The 26,377-nt window shown below is 37.8% G+C and overlaps 1 protein-coding gene across 1 annotated transcript in view; it reads left to right on the top strand.

Annotated features, from left to right (window-relative positions):
• The first annotated feature begins 1,702 nt into the window (after window positions 1–1,702).
• The window catches only part of LOC149460329 (uncharacterized), a 91,852-nt gene continuing 67,177 nt past the window's right edge, over window positions 1,703–26,377 (top strand). Inside the window, exons 1-2 of the mRNA XM_089679905.1 lie at window positions 1,703–1,841; window positions 11,728–26,322. Of these exons, the coding sequence (XP_089536031.1) occupies window positions 1,736–1,841; window positions 11,728–26,322 (14,701 nt within the window). The 5' untranslated portion in view covers window positions 1,703–1,735. The remainder of the gene's footprint in view (window positions 1,842–11,727; window positions 26,323–26,377) is intronic.

Below are 26,377 nucleotides of genomic sequence, written 5' to 3'. Positions count from 1 at the left end.
CCATTCAGCAAGCAAAGCCTGCTCCACAGCAATGCACTGCCTGCTCATCTTCCGACCACGTGCAGCTCTCCAGCATCCTGCAATGGAACACCAGTCTGGCACTCGTGCCCACTCTGTGCTCAGGCACTCCTGTCACTTTACCAGGACTCCTGAGCAGGGGGTGTAAGAGAAGCCTACTTCCACACATCAGGCTCCACCACCAAGTACGTTACACTGTGGAAGCAATTGGGCAGCAGCACATCCGCCCAACTGCTTCCACCTGACAGGCAGCAGTCTGCCTGTCAGTGGTATAGACAATCCCAGTGGCTGTGTATAAAATCCCTTGCTGTCAGGTCCATACAATGTACAGACCTGGCAGAGAAAGGGTTAAAATGCATTTTTCCCCAAAAATTGTGTTTAAAAAAAAAAAAACACTGCACAAATAACTTGTGCCATAAAAAATTGGAAAACCTGCCATTTTATTCTCTGGGGCTTCTGCTTAGAAAATATATAATGTCGCCCTGTATTGGAGAGACTCCCGTCATCCCTCTGTCTCGCTCTGGTTATCAAGGGTAGAGGAGGTCAATAGAATGGAAAATTTGATTCTAACATCACAAAATAAACATGAGGCCTACTCGAAGACCTGGCTTCTCTTAAACATGTTTATTTTCTCAGATGAGGGGAAATCCCTCTTTGTTTCCTCCTCTCCGGACTGAACTATTTTACCCTCGGAGGCTGGACTTCCCTTCCTTCTCCGGTATCCCGTACCTATCCTTTACCCTTCCTCCCCTAACCCCCCTTCTTTTTTTTTTTTTCTTTCATCTCTCTTCCCCCCCTTTGTCTCTTTTCCAGCTTTTTGTTTCTGCCTCCATTTTGTTCCTCATTCCTTTATATACACTGTCTATAAAAATGGACGGATCCCAACACTCATAGTTGCAGCTAGTTTTGCCCCCCGGGGTGCACCTCATGTCATCACTCTTCTCTACAGTATATTGTATTGCCTGTCGATTGTTTACTTTTTGTATTACTCCTAGCTGGTTATTGCATTGTGATCTCTGTACTCGGGGGATGTTACCCCTTTCCTACTGACGTATATACTGGAGATGTTTTGCACTGTTTTGTGAGTGTGGTGCTGTCTACATAAATAAAGAATTTGAAAACACGAAAATATATAATATTTGGGGGGTTCTAAGTAATTTTCTAGCAAAAAATACTGATTTTTTTAACATGTAAACAAAAAGTGTCAGAATAGGCCTGGTCTTTAAATGGTTAATATAAAGGAATAACATATATACAAAATCTCTCTTCATCTAACTCAAATAAAAATAAACCCAAAAACAAGATCCGTAACATATAGTACCTCGTCAGATCTTCGTTTCATGCACTTTGCAATTTGTCTTATCAAATAATCATAGCTTTCGGTATAATATAAACATACATTTAACAGGCTAAATGTCCAAACCTGTTAATGTACAGGTTACAAGAAAGGAAAAAAGGACTATTGAAGTGAAACTGTAAATAATACTTTTTGTGTGTGTGTTTTGACATGTTTCATGCAGATTATCTATGCCCTGAGCAGTTTCTTCATTCCAGTCGTTTCATGGCAAAAAAAAACCCCATGACCCCTGCAAGTATAACTCACAATGTAGCCAGCTGCCTTTCACTGTCATATAAAAGGGAATGTTAATGAGTTATTGACTATTTGTTCATCTGGACTGGGAAACATCAGCAGTTCCTCTGGTCGTTCCAACACATAATGGAGAATTTACATGGATTCCACTTGCAGAATAAGATCAGCGTCCACCTGATTTGCACTAAATGGGATATTATCTTTACTCTCTGCCTTCTTTTTCAGTGCACAGGTAGGAAGAATAGATGCCTTGCCATATTCTGTGCCCTTCATATTTTACTAGAGATTTTCAGCAAGCAATTTATATATGATCTAGCAGATTGTGTGTCCATTCATTGCACTATGACTTAATGGTACTAATTACTTCTATATAACAGAATTGTAATGATAAGCACTGCGCAGTATATAACATACAGCACAGCATTCAAAATGGACCAATGTGAAACATGTAACTACTACAAAGTAAACAGAATGGAGGTAGTCCAGGACAGTGGTGTATTTTGGTTGTGTGCCTCCCTAGGCAAGAGTAAAATCGCCCTCCCCCCATATGGGCGGGGGGGGGGGTTGTGGAGAGAGATTCCAGCACTTGTCCACCAGCCATCCCGAGAGCCATGATCAGGAAAGCCTGATGACTTCCTTCTACGCTGATCTCTGACAATGGTTCGGGAATGAGAATCAGACAGCCTTCAGCAGCCCCCACTGCTGTGCCAGTGTCTCAGCTGCTCCCCATCCTTAGTCACCGACAGCCACGTGTGTCAATTCTGCCAGTGGGTGGTGCCGCCCACCTAAAAAATGCCGCCCTAGGCAAACGCCTTGTTTCTTGGTAAATACGCTGCTGGTCCAGGGTATGTCATGTTCAGCACAGTATACAGAGTGAAATGATTCAGAGAATGTAGATTATAATAACAATGGATGTCTGTGTATAAGGTATACATCAACTAAACTCTGTCATGTGAGAGGGTGTGGCTATCCCTCAACCTCACTTCCTAAATTTCTCCTTTAAAAAAAAAAAAGGGATGGAATATGACTCAGATCATATCACTTTGTGTTATTATGCATGAGCTTATCTTCAAAAAATGAAAATAACAATAGCATTGTAATAATAATTTTTTATATATATATATATATATATATATATATATATATATATAAAATTATTATTACAATGCTATTGTTATTATTTTTTTTTTTTTTTTAAAAAGAAGCCAGCAGCTACAAAAGCTGTAGCTGATGACTTTTAAAATACAGACATTTACCTGTCCCTCGGTCCAGCGGTGCCCTCACCACTGCTGGTTTCACCGGCCTTCTTCTCTCCCTGGCGCCGGCATCTTCAGTGTGGGCACCCGGCAGTGACAACTTGCGGCTTTCACAGTCGGGTGCCCACTGCACGTGCACAAGAAGCGCTGCACTTTATGAATGGCCCTGTCATCTTTTGAGACCTGTCATGTGTCCCAGAAGACTACAGGGAAGGAGGGGGGGAGGACAACTTCCACTTCTTATCGACCTAGGCAATTGCAGTGGAAGGGGGAGCGGGCACCTATCAAACTCGGGTACCCGCTCCCCAAAGGTGCCAATCCTTAATGGGGAGTGGGTCACAAAGGCTTAAAGCTTTTTTGGGTGGAGTTCCACTTTAAATATCTGTTTTAATAACACTGTCATCATCTTTCTCAGTAGCTAGAGGTAACAATACTAGGTTCACACCTATGCAGGTTGCTTTTGAGCTGTTTCTGCATTGCTTTTTGTGTTGTGTTTTGCATTTTTGCACTTGCATGTTTGCCGCATTTTTGATGTGTTTTTGCTTTTTTTTTTTGCTTTTTCTTGTTGCTTGGCAGATTTAAAATGCAAAATGCATAAAAACATATCAAAAATGCGGCAAAAACGCAGCAAAAATGTCTATAGAACCAGAAACGCAACTTTTTGTGTTAAAAAAAAGTCCCAGATCCTTTCCAGAAAACACACGGGGTGAAAATGCACAGGTGTGAACATGGAATCATGTTAAATGGACTGTGCTGAGTTTCTGCAAAACACTGCAGAAAAAGCTTAGGTGCAAACCTAGGGTTAGACACGTTGGGACATATTTATAAGGTATTAATCTGACATTCATCAACCATTCACTGCAGGCAAATCTTCGTGGTGCATGTGTTTTAAATGGCAGTGATTGATTCACCAACAGTGGATGCTGGGAGAAAGGCTGGCCATACATTATACAATTTTCTTGAGATTTTCTTTAGATTTACCAAAAACCATATGATAGGAGGTCAAGCCCAAACAACACTTTCAGTTGTATCCAATTAGGCAGGTCCTTGTACTACACAGTTGAAGGTAAATCTAAGGAAATTGGACAGAAAATTGTATAGTATATGTCTAGCCATATGTCAAGTCATTTTCACTGCTTTATAAATATGCTCCATAGTGTTCCTATTGCTCTGTAACCACTAAACCACTAAACTAACAAGAATGTACTTTTTCATATTCTATTATGAAGGTTAAATATTTTAAGCTGTATAAAGGTATAAAGCTGACATTACTATTTTTTGCAGAAAAATAAGGTGTCATTCATACATGCGCAGTGAACGCCTAATGCTATCACTACTTGCAACAATTGAGATTACAGGTCCCAATAATATTGGATAAGCCCATCGTTTCCCAATTTTTATTACAACTTTATTCTTGAGCAAGCCTAGGGCAGCTGTGTGATACGTTTATACTGAGGACAGAGTGGATCCTACTTCCTCTTACACATGGAGTGCCTTTGCTGGATTTTGAAAGAAAAAAACAAATAAATGACTTCTTCGACTTCAAAACTTCCAGGGTGTATGGGGGGTACAGTTGGCACAGTCACTGTTTTCAGCTTCTCTAAAACTAATATATGACAATAGAAATATGTAAGATTTTGCTAATTAGTTAAAAGGTACATTCCAGGAAGGATTCATTAGAAAAATATACAATTTGAACTGGAGCTTGAATCAAATCCTAATGTGATATAAATTTGGTAAATTTTAATTTTTAACTGACTATTTATGTTTCATTTTATCCAAGCCAAACCTGAGCTGATAAAGCAGCCTCTAATGAAGATAATCTGTCTTTTTAGATCAGCCTTTCTTAGGCTTTTTATAATGGAGGAACCCTTTAAACAACATTATGGTCACAGGGAACCCCTGCTGAAAATTATTATACAGCCTACAATTCATAAGCAAGATGGGTTCCTTACACTGTTGGTCAGTGGAAGGAATGCCGTTACATTGGTGGTCACTGAGAAATAGCCCCCAGTACAGTGACAGCCACTGAAGTGCCCCCATACATTCGTAGTCTGTGGGAAGAATGTTTTCCCCAAAGACAACTAACATGGTCATTGGTGTCAGTAAGGGCTATTCACACTCACTAAATTGGTCCAGGCTCACTGCCTGGTTGCTAAAGATTACAGCATATCCTTACCGCTCATTGACCAGTTGCTAGACGTTACTGCACATCATTACCGCTCACCCATTGGTTGCTAGACATTACTGCACATCATCACTGCTCACCCATTGGTTGTTAAAGGTTACTGCTTATCAATATCGCTCACTGATTGGCTGCTAGAGGTTACAGCACATCATTACGGCTCACTGATTGGTTGCTAGAGGTTACAGTACATCATTATTCTTCACGGATTGGTTGCTAGAGATTACAGCAGATCATTATTGTTCAATGATTGGTTGTTAGAGGTTACAGCACATCAATAATGCTTACTGATTGGTTGCTAGAGGTTACAGCAGATCACTAATGTTCACTGACTGGTTGCTAGAGGCAGGGACAGTGCAAGGATTTTTGTCTACACAGGCAAAGGTGCATTTTGTTGCCTCCCACCCCACTGTCCTTTCGGGCGTGGTTTCATTAAAATGAATATTGGACGTGGCTTAATACAACATAGATTCTGAATAGAAACAATGAAAAAACCTGAGATTTAGCCCAAATTCAATTTATCAACTATAAACACAGTCTCCCTTTCTCCTGCACACTGTCCTTCCCTACACACTGTGCACCCTCTGCATACTGCCCCCCTTTTCCTCTGCAAACATTGCCCCTATACACACTGCTCTCCTCTGCACAAATCCCACACCCCAGTCCCCTGCACACATTGCCCCCTCTGTGCCCCTGCAGACCATCACACCTGTCACCCCTCTCCCAGCCCTGCAGAGCTTCACATCTTTCTTCCCTCTTCCAACCTTGCAGATCCCACATCTGTCTTCAGCCCTGCATCTGTCTTTCATTGATCTCTTCCTCATCCCAAGTACCTCCATGCTTCTCATTTCTTACTGTTACAATGAAATAAGTGAAGGTGAATCTCCTTAAAGTACTGGATATCTAAAGACAATATCATTTTTTGCTTTTCATTTTGGTTAGAGAAGGGGAGGGTTAAAACCGATTTCATTTTTTCTTTTTTTGTAATGCCATATGTTTCTTTTCAGGGAGCTTTCCCTTCCCTTTCTGTGCTGTAGACCCAACAGGAAGTGAGAGGATATTATTCCAATGTGTGGGAAATTCCCTCTTCGACAGGTACCAAGGGAACCAGTGTTCCCATAGGTAGATTTCCCCACTATTCCTATTTTGGTGACAACTCAAAATTTTCTTCATTACTTCCTTACTTTCTTTCCTGGTGCCACTCTTGATCAGGAGAATTGGAATTAATGAATCTTACTAATGGGGACACAGACAGCAATTAAAAACACACATCAGGTTCTAACCCTTCACCACTCTATCCAAATCTAAAAAGCCGAAAGTAATAGAAAACTTAGGACTGAGGATGAGTCCATGAAACAGTCAAATAAAAAGTGAGTAGTCTTGCAACTTAGAGAGACCTATTAGAATAGTAATGTGTCAGGGTCCTGTCCATGGCAAGAGTTCTGGAAGATCTGGCACTTCTGCCAGAACTCTACATGGCTGAAGAAGTATACATCAGCCTCAGTCTGGTGCCAGACTGTCTTTATAAGGAGGCTCATCACTTCCTCTAGTTGCTGAATGATCTCTAGCTGCCCGTGCCCTGTTCCTGCGATTCTGACTTATGGTTTCCTGTTACCGGCTCGGCTTGCTCCTGGACCTGTCTACTCTGATTTACTCCTGATCTGACCTTGGCTTGGCTTACGGATACTCTCTCTCTCTCTTTCTCTCTCGCTCCTCTGTGAATGACCTCGGCTTTCCCATCTGATTACGACTGCTCTGATTCCCTCCTGGTACCTGATCTTGGCTTGAACCGACTACCCAGTAAACATCCAAATCCCGGAAGGGCTTGCATACCACGCACAGGTGCCTCCTGTCTGCAGACCTATCTCCGTGCACCAGCTGTGCTTCTGAGTTGACCACCAACCAGCACTCCTACAGGCGACCTGTGCAACTTTGGGCCAGACTTCCGCTGTCCCACTCTCAGGGGAGTCCGGAACTTAGCCGCAAGGGAAGCCCTCTCTCCATTGGCCTCCATCCCCAGGTACGTGATATAGTGACACCCATTTTTTTTTTTAAATATTAATATCACTCACTGTTACCCTAGGTTCTCACCTAAGCGTTTTCTGTAGCATTTTGCAGAAACACAATAGAGTCCATTTAACATGATTTCCTATGGGACAAGTTTACATCTACGAGTTTTCACATGGTGCGTTCTTTGGTAAGGTTCAGGGCCTTTTTTTATGCAAAATGTTCCCTTTGGCAACGTGCTGTTGCACGAAACGCGTCAGAAGGGGCTTGCCACGCTGATGTCACTCGCTGCCAATTCCACATGTTAGGCTGGTGGCCATCTTTGCCATTCATGAATATAATTTTCTTCGTTCTGCTGAATTAAGCTGCTTTACTATATTTACACCATTGGCTCAATAAAACCTACTACACCATATAAGCTCTTCTGTTTGGTGGCTTATTCATGGAGCTACTTAAAGGTGGATATCCATTGGTGCTGACCTGATTTGAAGCTGGGTGTAAGTGAAACCAAGGAGTTGTCCCAGTTTGCTGTGAGGGTCGCACGGAGAGGTTTGGAGTCCGTTCCAGGGTGTACAAACTACCTGTGAAGTGCCTCATCCTTACCGGTTCCTAGATGATCACTAGTGCCCTTCTGAGTGTCATATACATGCGCAATTATATTGTGCGTCTGGTGAGTGCAAGCACACCTCTTTTCTTAACCACGGAAGTCACAAGCACCTTATTTATGTAATTCCAGTGAGAGTAACCAGTATCCCCATACACTGGATGGTCAATGCACCTATAAGAAAAGTTTTTTCCAATATTATTTGGACTGCTATACGTTTAGAATGTGCTTTTACATCATTGCAATTCGTCTACTTTAAGACAACGCACCATTATCACTTTATTGCGCTCATTTATAGTGCTTTGATTTATCACTTGTCACTTTACATTTTAATTTATTTTATTTTTATGTTTTTTTTATATATGTTTTATTATTTATTTTTTATATATATGGTTCAAAGAATCTAGAGGTTTTTTTTCTTATGCAAGCTGCTTTTATCTCTTTTGAGAAGCACTTGCTTCTTGATTGTATATTAATGCAAAATGTTGCGTTTTTGGTTCTATAGACTTATATGGGAACACTGCAGAAAAGCATGTATTGCATTTTTGTTGCTTTTTTTATGCGTTTTTGTTTTAAGGTCTAAGGTTTAATGTCTAACAAATGGTTTTGGAAATGATTGTTGATATTTAATGCATTAACCATAACTAAGAATGAGCAGAGTTTTCGGCCTGTATATAAGATCAAACTGACAATTTGCTGTTCAGATATTTGTCAGAAAGCTGAAGATTGAGGGCATTTAGCATGGACAAAATATGACAGCTTGCACTGTCAACACTTGATGCTTGTCCATAGCAACCACTGATATCACCTGGCCCATTCACTTACATGGCTGGGAATCCCTGACCATGTAAGCAAAGGGGAAGGGATAGGAGCTGACAACACTGAATAAATATGGCAACATAGCCGTATTTGGTAAACAACATGCCCATATTGGGGCAATTATGTCACCACTATCTCCTCCCACTCCCTTATATTATCGATGACAGTTTATCATGTTAAGGTCATCTGTTTTTTTTCTTTCTGCAGGGGCATCCTGAATGATGTGACCTTTTTTATGGGACTTTTTTTTAAATGAAGGACTGTGTTTCTCTGTTTACTTTTTCTTTTTTGTGAATAAAAAGGAGTATGCACCCCTTACTTAGTCACATGGCGGGGGGGGGGCAGTGTCTGGGTGCGCCTTATTTTTAAAATGGGCTTCCAGGCTACAATAAGCCATCTGCAGACTCCCACTACCACCGTTCAGGGTTGTGGGAAAGAGGCCCTTGTTCTCATCAACATGGGGATGGGACAAGGTGCTTTCCGGAGGGCTTCCCTGGCAAGATACAAGGTGGGTACACACTCATCTACCACCTTTTTCGGTCTGCCAGGCTGCATGCTAGCAAAAGGGTCTGGTGTGAATTTTTGGGGGGATTTCACACTTTTTTTTCTTCTTTTTTTTGTGCATGGTTCCCCCTTGAAAGCCATATCAATGCTAAATATATTTACTTATTTTATTTATTTATTTATTTATTTATTTATTACAGGTACTTATATAGCGCCATCAATTTACGCAGCGCTTTAGATATATGTTGTACATTCACATCAGCCCCTAACCCTCAAAGAGCATACAATCTAAGGTCCCTAACTCACATTCATACATACACATACTAGGACCAATTTAGACAGGGTCCAATTAACCTACCAGCAAGTCTTTGTAGTGTGGGAGTACCCGGAGGAAACCCACACAGGCACAGGGAGAACATGCAAACTCAGAGCCAAATGGTCTTGAATAGAATTTGTCTGGGAAAATTCATACCAGATCACAGGCTTATAGGGTAGCCCCCACACTCTTTTTTCTAAATGAAGGGATTCCCAGTCAAAACAAAATGATGGGAGCTGTCATTTTGCTGGCAATTTAAACACATTTTCCTTTTGTAAATGTCAGTTTTGCTTTAGTATGTTGCTTACATAGTACAAGCACGCCACTTCACAGGGAGGGTCAGGGCATCCCCAGATATAATATCCAATAGTTTTTTGAATTTTTATTGTTCAATGTAAAGCATTTTTAAAATCTCTGCTCTCTAGTTCGAGCAGGGTTCAACAAACATAGAAGTTTGGGTGCCAAATCTGAACCCAACTTAAGTCAATAGGAACTGAATGTTAAGAACAGTAATTGTCATTTCCTAGGATAATAGGCAAGGGATTTTCAAACATGGGCATGGAGAATGTACAATGCAACATTTTAATTACTGGGTGCAGCTCTTTTAATAATGTATAAAATTAAACATGAAAAATACTGAATTCCTTTAAATACCATATTTGGAGGATGCCCTAAACCTGCTCACAAAGCTGAGCACTTGTGCATGTGTGTACAATGTACAAAAACAGCAAAATTAGGTTACAAAGAAAAAATACTATTTAAACTGCCGGTAAATGCCATTAATTTGGTGAATCTCAAATTAAAAATGATTTGGGGTTCCCCCATAAAATACACATGAGATCCTAGACCCTGGGTCTGGTATGAATTTTAAGTGGGAGCCTGTGCAAAAAAAAACAAAACAATTTAGTCCCCCCCCAAAAAAAAACCAAACCAGTATGAGTTTTAAAGGGTATCCCATTGCAAAAAAAAACAAGAAAAAAATATGGTGTCCCACCAAAATCCACACCAGAGACTTATAAGAGCATGCAGCATGGCTACCCAGGAAAGGGGCAAGGCAGCAAGTGTGAGGTGCTTTTTCAGGAACCCCCCCCCCTCCTGTGAATAAACAAGGAGTACATAGTACCCACCCTTATTCATTCACAAAAATATTTGAAAAGTAACAAAACATACTGGCACATTTGGCAATTACTGGGAATTAAATCCCTCAATGTAATCCATTGTCAATCACACCATCCAGTGATGTATATCCATTGTCATTCACAATGAATGCTGCCCACTGACCTGCCTAAAACAAAAAAGCCAACCCTTCATTTCAATTCACTCCTGGTTGAGACTTCCCACGAACGACATGTGCCCCACTTGGCAGCTTAACTTGACATTTGTTTACATTCAGATGCTGGCTGGGAATCCATACCAGGAGACCTGAGTGGGAAGCTGTCACATTTTGTGGTAGTAGTAGTAGTAATGCTGCTGCTAAGTTCTTGACATCCTACTGAATGCAGACGTTTGGCTCTGTGAGTGGCCAAGCACCCCATTTAGTTCACCCCTTCACCAAATGGTAAACAGCAAAAGACTGGCCCTAATCCTACATTTTTCTAAACCAGATCCTAATCCATAACAACTAATACTTTTATGGTATAGGTTTGTTTGTACGTTTATATTAAATTTGCCAATTTTTGGAGTTTAGTTTTAAGTTTACGGTTTTATTTCTAGATTTTACTGATAAACTTAATTTACGAAATTGATAACAAAGAAAAATTGTCATTAGGTGTTAGAGCAGAGTGATTTTGTTTGCTGCCTAAATGCAAAACACAACACACTCATACATGAATTTATATCTATTACATACACAGTAGCTCATATAAGCCAAAGAGTCTTTATTTTTTAGTGATCTGTCAGTGGTGAACTGAAATCTAAATTTGGCTTTAATCAACTAAAGTGTAGGTCCTTCTACATTTTATTTTATATTTTAGGTAGAGTGTGTGTTGGATTAGAACCACTGTTAGGTTTTACTGCTATCTGCTATGTGTTTGGATTAAAACCACTGTCAGGTTTTACTGCTACCCTCACTTACTGTCATGGTGACAATCTGCAACAGCAATACAGACAGAAATATATATGTATTTGTAAAATAGGAGAAGGCTAGAACCGTTGTCAGCTTTTTATTGCTATCTGTGTCTTTCTTTACTGGTTGGTGAAACCGTTGTCTTCATGACAGTAGGTGAGAGGAAACCTTAACAATGAAGACCCAGAAAGCAATGTAAATGATGTTCCAATCCTTCCTCAATTAAAAAATATCATAAGAGTTTTGGATGGACCTATTCTGTATTACACCAGTTTGTTTTGCTGCCTTATTGAATAACCGTATTTTTTTCACTAAAATTATTTTGCCTCAATAACCCAAACTCATTTGTTTTTATATTACAGTCGAAATAACAGTAACACCCTCGTGGGAAACTGTGCTTCATACATCAGCAAGAAGCAAACCGTCTGTCTTCACACTAACAAGACCCAAAGGAACACATATCACATCTCTAAATTCAAATGTTCAGCTTCAAAATGTATCTTCATCATCTACTTCCTCTTCTTTGCAGACAAATGATGTAACTAAAAGAATAGGAAAGAGACTGCAGAGATCTGCCAAAGGTTTACAGAATAAGCAGCCTCCTCTAGTTCCAGGTTTAAAGCCTATTCAATCAGCAAAACCAATATCAACATCTGCGCTTATTTCTTCAACTGACCAATCAATTTCTACATCAATTTCTACACCAACACCAATACCAATATCAATTTCTACCCATGTTTCTTCAATGGATTCAACCTCTGCATCCAAAACACCAATATCAACATATGTTCCTTCAATGGAATTAACATCTACGTCTACAGCAACACGGATATCAACATCTACATATGTGTCTTCAATAGACTCAACATCTATTTCTGCCAAATTAATAGCTATTTCTACAGCAACACCAATACCAACAGCTGCATTTGTTTCTTCAAAGGACTCAGCATCAACTTTTACATCAACACCAATATCAACATCTACACATGCCTCTTCCATGGATTCAACAACTATGTCTACAACAACACCAATATCAACATATGTATCGCCAGAGGATTCAACATCTACTTCTACAAAAACACTGATATCACCATCTACACATATGTCTTCAACTAAACCAACAACAACTTCTAAAGCAACACCGATATCAACATCTACAAAAGTTTCTTTAACAGATTTAACATCTACCTTTAAAGAAACACCCATTTCAACATCTATGCTTCTTTCTTCAACCAACCCAATACCTAATTCCACAGCAACATCAACATCTATACTTGCTTCTTCAATGGACCCAGAATCTACTTCTACAACAACACCATTATTAACATCTACACATGCTTCTTCAATGGACCCAGCATCCATTTCTACAGCAACAATATTAACATCTACACATGTGTCTTCAACAGACTTAACATCTACTTCTACAGAAAATCCAAAATTAGCATTTGTTTCCTCAACCAAACCAACATCTACTTCCATAGTAACACCTATATCAATATCTATGCTTGTTTCTTCTACCTTTACATCAACAGACTCAACATCTACTTCCACAGCAACACTGATATCAACATCTACACATGTTCCTTCAACAGACTCAACATCTACTTCTAAAGCAACATCAATATCAACGCATGTTTCTTCAACTGAACCAACACCTACTTCTACAGCAACACCAACATCTTCTACATATGTTTCTTTAATGGATTCAACATCTACCACTACAACACAAATGTCAACATATGTTTCTTCAGCGCAATTAGTACCTACTTCTACAGCAACACCGGTATCAACATCTACACACGTTTCGGCTGTGGACTTAACCTCTACAATTATACCAATATCTTCTACTACAAATTCACTGCCTTCAACATATATGTTTCCAGTAGAACCAGCATCTATTTCAACAGCAGCACCAACACCAACATATATACAAGTGTCTACAAAGGATTTAATATCTACTTCTACAGCAACACCAATATTAACATACGTTCCTTCAACAGAATCAACATCTGTTTCTACACAAACACCAATAATAACATCTACATATGTTTCTTCAACAGAGTCAAAATATACATCTACAGCAACACTGATATCACCATCTACACAAGTTTCATCAATGGACATAACATCTACTTCTACAGCGACATCAATATCAACATCTAAGCTTGTTTCTTCAACAGACTCAACATCTACTTCTACAGTAACATCAGCATCTTTAATGGACTCTACAGCAACAAGGCCATCGACATATGTTTCTTCACTGGAATCAAAATCTACTTATAAAACAACACCAATGTTGACAACTAATTCTACAGAAACATCAACATCTGCACTTGTTTCTTCAATAGACCCAGCATCTGTTTCTGCACTGGACTCAACATCTATAACACCAATATCAGCAACGTCAGAGACATCAGAAACACAAAGCATGTTACCATCTGCAGAATCTACTTTAGCAACATCGATATTAACTTCTACACATGTTTCTTCAATGGACACAACAACTCCTCCTACAACAACACTGATATCAACATCTACACATGTTTCTTCAACAGACTCAAAATCTACTTTAACAACAACACCAATATCACCATATGTTTCATCAACGGAACCAACATCTGACTCTACAGTAACATCGATGTCAACATCTACATATGTTTCATCAACAGATTCAACATCTACTTCTACAGCACCATTGATATCAACACATATTTCTTCAATTAAACCATCATCTACTTCTTCAGCAACACCAATATCATCTACACATGCTACTTTAACGGATTTAAAATCTACTTCTGCAGTAACACCGATATTAACATCTACAAATGTTCCTTCAACAGACTCAACATATACTTCTGCAAAAACACCAATATCAACACATGATTCTTTGACCGAATTCTCACCCACTTCTACAGCAACACCAGCATCATCTACACATGTTTATTCAACAGATTTAACATCTACTTCTGCAGCAATACCGATATTAACATCTACGCATGTCCCTTCAACAGACTCAACATCTACTTCTCCAGCAACAATAATAGTATCTACACATGTTTCTTCAACTGATTTAACATCTGATTCTACAGCAATACCAGTATCATCTACACATGCATTTTCAACAGATTTAACTTCTACTTCTGCAGCAATACCGATATTAACATCTACAAATGTTCCTTCAACAGACTCAACATCTACTTTTGCAACAATACCAACATCAACAAATGTTGATTTCTCACCCACTTCTATGGCAATACCATTATCATCTACACATGTTTCTTCAATGGATTTAACATCTACTTTTGAAGAAATACCGATTTTAACATCTACGCATGTTCCTTCAACAGACTCAACATCTATTTCTCCAGCAACACTGATAGTATCTACACATGTTTCTTCAACTGATTTAACATCTGATTCTACAGCAATGCCAATATCATCTACACATGCTTCTTCAACAGATTTAACTTCTACTTCTGCAGCAATACCGATATTAACATCTGCACATGTCCCTTCAACAGACTCAACATCTACTTCTACAGCAACACTAGAAGTATCTACACATGTTTCTTCAACTGATTTAACATGTAATTCTACAGAAAAGCCAATATCATCTACACATGATTTTTCAACAGATTTAACATCTACTTCTGCAGCAATACCGATATTAACATCTACAAATGTTCCTTCAACAGTCTCAACATCTACATCTGCAGCAACACCGATATTAACATCTACAAATGTTCCTTCAACAGACTCAACATCTACTTTTGCAACAACACCAACATCTACAAATGCTGATTTCTCACCCACTTCTATGGCAATACCATTATCATCTACACATGTTTCTTCAATGGATTTAACATCTACTTCTGCAGCAATACCGATTTTAACATCTACGCATGTTCCTTCAACAGACTCAACATCTACTTCTCCAGCAACACTAATAGTATCTACACATGTTTCTTCAACTGATTTAACATCTGATTCTACAGCAATGCCAATATCATCTACACATACTTCTTCAACAGATTTAATTTCTACTTCTGCAGCAATACCGATATTAACATCTACACATGTCCCTTCAACAGACTCAACATCTACGTCTGCAGCAACACTGATATTAACATCTACAAATGTTCCTTTAACAGACACAACATCTACTTCTCCAGCAACAATAATAGTATCTACAAATGTTTCTTCAACTGATTTAACATCTGATTCTACAGCAATACCAGTATCATCTACACATGCTTCTTCAACAGATTTAACTTCTACTTCTGCAGCAATACCGATATTAACATCTACAAATGTTCCTTCAACTAACTCAACATCTACTTTTGCAACAATACCAACATCAACAAATGTTGATTTCTCACCCACTTCTATGGCAATACCATTATCATCTACACATGTTTCTTCAATGGATTTAACATCTACTTCTGCAGCAATACCGATTTTAACATCTACGCATGTTCCTTCAACAGACTCAACATCTACTTCTCCAGCAGCACTGATAGTATCTACACATGTTTCTTCAACTGATTTAACATCTGATTCTACAGCAATACCAGTATCATCTACACATGCTTCTTCAACAGATTTAACTTCTACTTCTGCAGCAATACCGATATTAACATCTACAAATGTTCCTTCAACAGACTCAACATCTACTTTTGCAACAATACCAACATCAACAAATGTTGATTTCTCACCCACTTCTATGGCAATACCATTATCATCTACACATGTTTCTTCAATGGATTTAACATCTACTTCTGCAGCAATACCGATTTTAATATCTACACATGTTCCTTCAACAGACTCAACATCTACTTCTAAAGCAACATCAATATCAACGCATGTTTCTTCAACTGAACCAACACCTACTTCTACAGCAACACCAACATCTTCTACATATGTTTCTTTAATGGATTCAACATCTACCACTACAACACAAATGTCAACATATGTTTCTTCAGCGCAATTAGTACCTACTTCTACAGCAACACCGGTATCAACATCTACACACGTTTCGGCTGTGGACTTAACCTCTACAATTATACCAATATCTTCTACTACAAATTCACTGCCTTCAACATATATGTTTCCAGTAGAACCAGCATCTATTTCAACAGCAGCACCAACACCAACATATATACAAGTGTCTACAAAGGATTTAATATCTACTTCTACAGCAACACCAATATTAACATACGTTCCTTCAACAGAATCAACATCTGTTTCTACACAAACACCAATAATAACATCTACATATGTTTCTTCAACAGAGTCAAAATATACATCTACAGCAACACTGATATCACCATCTACACAAGTTTCATCAATGGACATAACATCTACTTCTACAGCGACATCAATATCAACATCTAAGCTTGTTTCTTCAACAGACTCAACATCTACTTCTACAGTAACATCAGCATCTTTAATGGACTCTACAGCTAATTCTACAGCAACAAGGCCATCGACATATGTTTCTTCACTGGAATCAAAATCTACTTATAAAACAACACCAATGTTGACAACTAATTCTACAGAAACATCAACATCTGCACTTGTTTCTTCAATAGACCCAGCATCTGTTTCTGCACTGGACTCAACATCTATAACACCAATATCAGCAACGTCAGAGACATCAGAAACACAAAGCATGTTACCATCTGCAGAATCTACTTTAGCAACATCGATATTAACTTCTACACATGTTTCTTCAATGGACACAACAACTCCTCCTACAACAACACTGATATCAACATCTACACATGTTTCTTCAACAGACTCAAAATCTACTTTAACAACAACACCAATATCACCATATGTTTCATCAACGGAACCAACATCTGACTCTACAGTAACATCGATGTCAACATCTACATATGTTTCATCAACAGATTCAACATCTACTTCTACAGCACCATTGATATCAACACATATTTCTTCAATTAAACCATCATCTACTTCTTCAGCAACACCAATATCATCTACACATGTTACTTTAACGGATTTAAAATCTACTTCTGCAGTAACACCGATATTAACATCTACAAATGTTCCTTCAACAGACTCAACATATACTTCTGCAAAAACACCAATATCAACACATGATTCTTTGACCGAATTCTCACCCACTTCTACAGCAACACCAGCATCATCTACACATGTTTATTCAACAGATTTAACATCTACTTCTGCAGCAATACCGATATTAACATCTACGCATGTCCCTTCAACAGACTCAACATCTACTTCTCCAGCAACAATAATAGTATCTACACATGTTTCTTCAACTGATTTAACATCTGATTCTACAGCAATACCAGTATCATCTACACATGTATCTTCAACAGATTTAACTTCTACTTCTGCAGCAATACCGATATTAACATCTACAAATGTTCCTTCAACAGACTCAACATCTACTTTTGCAACAATACCAACATCAACAAATGTTGATTTCTCACCCACTTCTATGGCAATACCATTATCATCTACACATGTTTCTTCAATGGATTTAACATCTACTTCTGGAGCAATACCGATTTTAACATCTACGCATGTTCCTTCAACAGACTCAACATCTACTTCTCCAGCAACACTGATAGTATCTACACATGTTTCTTCAACTGATTTAACATCTGATTCTACAGCAATGCCAATATCATCTACACATGCTTCTTCAACAGATTTAACATCTACTTCTGCAAAATTACCGATATCAACATCTACACATGTCCCTTCAACAGACTCAACATCTTCGTCTGCAGCAACACTGATATTAACATCTACAAATGTTCCTTTAACAGACTCAACATCTACTTCTCCAGCAACAATAATAGTATCTACACATGTTTCTTCAACTGATTTAACATCTGATTCTACAGCAATACCAGTATCATCTACACATGCTTCTTCAACAGATTTAACTTCTACTTCTGCAGCAATACCGATATTAACATCTACAAATGTTCCTTCAACAGACTCAACATCTACTTTTGCAACAATACCAACATCAACAAATGTTGATTTCTCACCCACTTCTATGGCAATACCATTATCATCTACACATGTTTCTTCAATGGATTTAACATCTACTTCTGCAGCAATACCGATTTTAACATCTACGCATGTTCCTTCAACAGACTCAACATCTACTTCTCCAGCAACACTGATAGTATCTACACATGTTTCTTCAACTGATTTAACATCTGATTCTACAGCAATGCCAATATCATCTACACATGCTTCAACAGATTTAACATCTACTTCTGCAAAATTACCGATATCAACATCTACACATGTCCCTTCAACAGACTCAACATCTTCGTCTGCAGCAACACTGGTATTAACATCTACAAATGTTCCTTTAACAGACTCAACATCTACTTCTCCAGCAACAATAATAGTATCTACACATGTTTCTTCAACTGATTTAACATCTGATTCTACAGCAATACCAGTATCATCTACACATGCTTCTTCAACAGATTTAACTTCTACTTCTGCAGCAATACCGATATTAACATCTACAAATGTTCCTTCAACAGACTCAACATCTACTTTTGCAACAATACCAACATCAACAAATGTTGATTTCTCACCCACTTCTATGGCAATACCATTATCATCTACACATGTTTCTTCAATGGATTTAACATCTACTTCTGCAGCAATACCGATTTTAACATCTACGCATGTTCCTTCAACAGACTCAACATCTACTTCTCCAGCAACACTGATAGTATCTACACATGTTTCTTCAACTGATTTAACATCTGATTCTACAGCAATGCCAATATCATCTACACATGCTTCAACAGATTTAACATCTACTTCTGCAAAATTACCGATATCAACATCTACACATGTTCCTTCAACAGATTCAACATCTACGTCTGCAGCAACACTGATATTAACATCTACAAATGTCCCTTCAACAGACTCAACATCTACGTCTGCAGCAACACTAATAGTATCTACACATGTTTCTTCCACTGATTTAACATCTGATTCTACAGCAATGCCAATATCATCTACACATGCTTCAACAGATTTAACATCTACTTCTGCAAAATTACCGATATCAACATCTACACATATCCCTTCAACAGACTCAATATCTACGTCTGCAGCAACACTTATATTAACATCTACAAATGTTCCTTTAACAGACTCAACATCTACTTTTGCAACAACACCAACATCAACAAATCTTTCTTTCACTGAATTCTCACCCACTTCTACAATACCATTAGCATCTACACATGTTCCTTCAACGGATTTAACATCTACTTCTGCAGCAATACCGATATTAACATCTACACATGTTCCTTCAACAGTCTCAACATCTACGTCTGCAGCAACACTGATAATAACTGCTACAAATGTTCCTTCAACTGACTCAACATCTTCTTTGGCAACAACACCAATATCAACATATGTTTCTTTGATTGAATCCTCACCTACCTCTACGACAAAACCGGTATTTACATCTACCCATATTCCTTCAACAGACTCAACAACTATTTCAACAGCAACATTGATATCCACAGGTTTTTCTCCAACAGGACAAACATCCACTTCTACAGAAATACCAATTTCAGCACATGTTTCTTCAATAGAACCAATGTCTTCTTCTCCAGCAGCACTGATTTCAGCATCTACACATGTTTCTTCACTGGACTCAACATCTATAACACCAATATCAGCAACGTCAGAGACATCAGAAACACAAAGCATGTTACCATCTGCAGAATCTACTTTAGCAACATCGATATTAACTTCTACACATATTTCTTCAATAGACACAACATCTCCTTCCTATATTTTTTCAATGAAATCAACATCTGCCTCTACAGCAACACCGACACCGACATCAACATCTACTTATGTTTCATCAATAGACTCAACATATACTTCTACAGCAACATTGATATCAACACATGTTTCTTCAATTAAACCATCATCTACTTCTTTAACAATACCAATATCATCTACGCATGTTTCTTCAACTGATTTAACATCTACGTTTGCAGGAACACCAATATCAACATATGTTTCTTTGACTAAATCCTCACCTACTTCTACAACAAAACCAATATCATCTACACAGATTTCTTCAATGGATTTAACATCTACTTCTGCAGCAATACCGTTATTAACAACTACACATCTTCCTTCAACAGACTCAACATCTACTTCTACAGCAACACCGATAGTATCTACACATGTTTCTTCAACTGATTTAACATCTGATTCTACAGCAACGCCAATATCATCTACACATGCTTCTTCAACAGATTTAACTTCTACTTCTGCAGCAATACCAATATTAACATCTACACATGTCCCTTCAACAGACTCAACATCTACTTCTACAGCAACACAAATATTATCTACACATGTTTCTTCAACTGATTTAACATCTAATACTACAGCAATGCCAATATCATCTATAAATGATTTTTCAACAGATTTAACATCTACTTCTGCAGCAATACGGATATTAACATCTACAAATGTTCCTTCAACAGTCTCAACAGCTACGTCTGCAGCAACACTGATAACAGCTACAAATGTTCCTTCAACTGACTCAAAATCTTCTTTGGCAACTACACCAATATCAACATATGTTTCATTGACTGAATCCTCACCTACCTCTACAGCAAAACCAATATTAACATCTACCCATATTCCTTCAACAGACACAACATCTATTTCAACAGCAACACTGATATCCACAGACTTTTCTTCAACAGAACAAACATCCACTTCTACAGAAATACCAATTTCAGCATATGTTTCTTCAATAGAACCAATGTCTACTTCTCCAGCAGCACTGATTTCAGCATCTACACATGTTTCTTCACTGAACTCAACATCTATAACACCAATATCAGCAGCATCAGAGACATCAGAAACACAAAGCAGGTTGCCATCTGCAGAATTTACTTTAGCAACATCGATATTAACTTCTACACATGTTCCTTCAATAGACATAACAACTCCTCTTACAACAACACTGATATCAACATCTACACATGTTTCTTCAACAGACTCAAAATCTACTTTACCAACAACAAGAATATCACCATATGTTTCATCAATGGAATCAACATCTGCCTCTACAGCAACACCGATGTCAACATCTACATATGTTTCATCAACAGACTCAATGTCTACTTCTACAGCACCACTAATATCAACACATGTTTCTTCAATTAAACCATCTACTTCTTCAGCAACACCAATGTCATCTACACATGTTTCTTTAATGGATTTAACATCTACTTCTGCAGCAGCACCAATATTAACATCTACAAATGTTCCTTCAACATACTCATCATCTACTTCTGCAAAAACACCAATATCAACATATGATTCTTTGACTGAATTCTCACCCACTTCTACAGCAACACCAGCATCATCTACACATGTTTCTTCAACAGACTCAACATCTACTTCTCCAGCAACACTAATAGTATCTACACATGTTTCTTCAACTGATTTAACATCTAATTCTACAGCAATGCCAATATCATCTACACATGATTTTTCAACAGATTTAACATCTACTTCTGCAGCAATACCTATTTTAACATCCACACATGTTCCTTCAACAGACTCAACATCTACTTTTGCAACAACACCAACATCAACAGATGTTTCTTTAACTGAATTCTCACCCACTTCTAAGGCAATACCATTATTATCTACACATGTTTGTTCAACGGATTTCACATCTACTTCTGCAGCAATACCAATATTAACATCTACAAATGTTCCTTCAACAGTCTCAACAGCTACAAATGTCACTTCAACTGACTCAAAATCTTCTTTGGCAACAACACCAATATCAGCATATGTTTCTTTGACTGAATCCTCACCTACCTCTATGGTAAAACCAATATTGACATCTTCCCATATTCCTTCAACAGACTCAACATTTATTTCAACAGCAACATTGATATCCACAGGTTTTTCTTCAACAGAACAAACATCGACTTCTACAGAAATACCAATTTCAGCATATGTTTCTTCAATAGAACCAATGTCTTCTTCTACAGCAACACTGATTTCAGCATCTACACATGTTTCTGCACTGGACTCAACATCTATAACACCAATATCAGCAACATCAGAGACATCAGAAACACAAAGCACGTTGCCATCTGCAGAATCTACTTTAGCAACATCGATATTAACTGCTGCACATGTTTCTTCAATGGACACAACAACTCCTCCTACAACAACACTGATATCAACATCTACACATGTTTCTTCAAGAGACTCAAAATCTACTTTAACAACAACACCAATATCACCATATGTTTCATCAACAGACTCAACGTCTACTTCTACAGCACCATTGATATCAACACATGTTTCTTCAATTAAACCATCATCTACTTCCTCAGCAACACCTATATCATCTACACATGTTTCTTTAACGGATTTAACATCTACTTCTGTGGCAACACCAATATTAACTTCTTCAAGTGTTCCTTCAACAGACTCAACATTTACTTCTGCAAAAACACCAATATCAGCATATGATTCTTTGACTGAATTTGCACCCACTTCTACAGCAACACCAGCATCATCTACACATGTTTCTTCAACAGATTTAACATCTATTTCTGCAGCAATACCGATATTAACATCTACGCATGTCCCTTCAACAGACTCAACATCTACTTCTCCAGCAACACTAATAGTATCTACACATGTTTCTTCAACTGATTTAACATCTGATTCTACAGCAATGCCAATATCATCTACACATGCTTCTTCAACAGATTTAACTTCTACTTCTGCAAAATTACCGATATCAACATCTACACATGTCCCTTCAACAGACTCAACATCTACGTCTGCAGCAACACTGATATTAACATCTACAAATGTTCCTTTAACAGACTCAACATCTACTTTTGCAACAACACCAACATCAACAAATGTTTCTTTAACTGAATTCTCACCCACTTCTACAATACCATTAGCATCTACACATGTTCCTTCAACGGATTTAACATCTACTTCTGCAGCAATACCGATATTAACATCTACACATGTTCCTTCAACAGTCTCAACATCTACGTCTGCAGCAACACTGATAATAACTGCTACAAATGTTCCTTCAACTGACTCAACATCTTCTTTGGCAACACCACCAATATCAACATATGTTTCTTTGATTGAATCCTCACCTATCTCTACGGCAAAACCGGTATTGACATCTACCCATATTCCTTCAACAGACTCAACAACTATTTCAACATTGATATCCACAGGTTTTTCTTCAACAGAACAAAAATCCACTTCTACAGAAATACCCATTTCAGCATATGTTTCTTCAATAGAACCAATGTCTTTTTCTACAGCAACACGGATTTCAGCATCTACACATGTTTCTTCACTGGACTCAACATCTATAACACCAATATCAGCAACATCAGAGACATCAGAAACACAAAGCATGTTCCCATCTGCAGAATCTACTTTAGCAACATCGATATTAACTTCTGCACATATTTCTTCAATGGACACAACATCTCCTTCCTATATTTTTGCAATGAAATCAACATCTGCCTCTACAGCAACACCGACACCGACATCCACATCTACTTATGTTTCATCAATAGACTCAACATCTACTTCTACAGCAACATTGATATCAACACATGTTTCTTCAATTAAACCATCATCTACTTCTTCAACAACATCACCAATATCATCTACACATGTTTCTTCAACAGATTTAACATCTACTTCTGCAGAAATACCAATATTAACATCTACACATTTTCCTTCAACAGATTCAACATCTACTTTTGCAGGAACACCAATATCAACATATGTTTCTTTGACTAAATCCTCACCTACTTCTGCAGCAAAACCAATATCATCTACACAGATTTCTTCAATGGATTTAACATCTACTTCTGCAGTAATACCGTTATTAACAACTACATATCTTCTTTCAACAGACTCAACATCTACTTCTACAGCAACACCGATATCACCACATGTTTCATCATCAGAACCAACATCCACTTCTACAGTAACACCAATAACATCTAGATATGTTTCTTTAAGAAATTTAACATCTACCTCTACAACAACACCGCTATTGGCATCTACATATGTTTCAACAGCAGACTCAATATCTACTTCTACAGCGACACTGATTTCAACAGATGTTTCTTCGATGAAACCAATATCTACCTCTACAGCAACATCAGTAGCTTCTACACATATTTCTTCAGTGGATTTAACATCTGATTCTATTGCAACACAAACATTAACATCTACACATGTTCCTTCAACAGACTCAATATTTACATCTACAGCAGCAATGATATCAACAGATTTTTCTTCAATGGAACCAGCATCCACCTCTATAGTAAAACTGAAATCAACATATGTTTCTTCATTGGAACCAACATTTACTTCTGCAGAAACACCAATACTAACATCTACACATGTCTCTTCAGTAGACATAACATCTACTGCTACAGCTACACCAATACCAACATATGCTTCTTCAACTGAACCAACACCTATTTTTACCTCTACAGCAACACCAATATTAACTTCTACACATGTTTCTTCAATGGACTCAGCATCTAGTTCTATTGCAACACATATATTAACATATGCTTCTTCAAAGGAACCAATACATACTTCTACAGCAACACCAATTTTAACATCTAAGCTGGTTTCTTCAATGGTCTCAATATCTACAACACCAACATCAACAGTAGGGGAATCAGAAGCAACTAAAGAAAGCAGGTTACCATCTGTAGAATCTGCTGCAGCAACGCTGATATCAACACCTATGTATGTTTCTTCAATGGCCTCAACGTCTATTTTAACAACAACACCAATATCACCATATGATTCTTTAACAGAATCAATATCGTCTACTACAGCAATGCCAGTATCAACATCTACACATGTTTCTTCAACAGACTCATTATCTACACATGTTTCTTCTATAGATTTAACATCTACTCCTACAGCAACACCGATATTAACATCCACACATGTTATTTCAAAGGACTCATCATCAACTTTAACAACAACCCCAATAACACAAAATGTTTCTTTAATGGAATCAACAGCTTCTTCTACATCAGCACAAATATCAACACATATTTCTTTAACAGATGCAGTATCTACTTCTACAGCAACGCCGGTATTAACACACAATTCGTCAACTGAAGCGACACCTTCATTTACAGGAACACCAATATCATCTACACATGTTTCTTCAACAGATTTAATATCTACTTCTACAGCAAAACCAATATTAACATCTACACATGTTTCTTCATTGGATTCAACATCTACTTCTACAACAATACCGATATCAACGTATGTTTCTTCGACTGAATCAACATCTACTTCTATGACATCACCAATATTAACGTCTACACATGTTTCTTCAACAGACTCAACTTCATCTTCTATTTCAAAACTTATATCAACATATGTTTCTTCAATGGAACCAGTAAATACTTTTACAGCAAAAACAATTTTAACATCTACACTCCTTTCTTCAAAGGACTCAACAAGTGCAACACCAATATTGACATTAGGGACATCAGAAACATATAAACAAAGCACATTATCATCTTCAGACTCTGCCACAGCAACACCTATATTGACTTCTGAAAGCCCTTCTTCAATGGACTCAATATCTGCTTCTACAAAAACAATGATACCCACAAGAGAAACATCTAAACAAAGTATGTCATCATCATATACTGTAAAGATAGCAAAACCTACTGAAAGTGTAGTTGCAGCATCTACAAGAATTGCAACAATGACTTTAGGAAATGACACAAAAAAATCTTTAGAACATGAAAAAAGAATTCCCACAGCACCTGGAGTGACAACCTTGACTGCACATACAGCAACATTAATTGCGAAAGGTACATCAGTTTCTAGTGGTGATAGTGAGTCCACAAGAAAACTTGTAGTATGTAT

This window comes from Staurois parvus, unplaced genomic scaffold (genome assembly GCF_062004578.1).
Source record: "Staurois parvus isolate SC_StPar_1 unplaced genomic scaffold, SC_StPar_1.0 ptg000232l, whole genome shotgun sequence".
Classification (NCBI taxonomy): Eukaryota; Metazoa; Chordata; class Amphibia; order Anura; family Ranidae; genus Staurois; species Staurois parvus.
The sequence above is the reverse complement of the archived record's forward strand: the minus strand, read 5'-3'. Positions and strand labels throughout refer to the sequence as shown.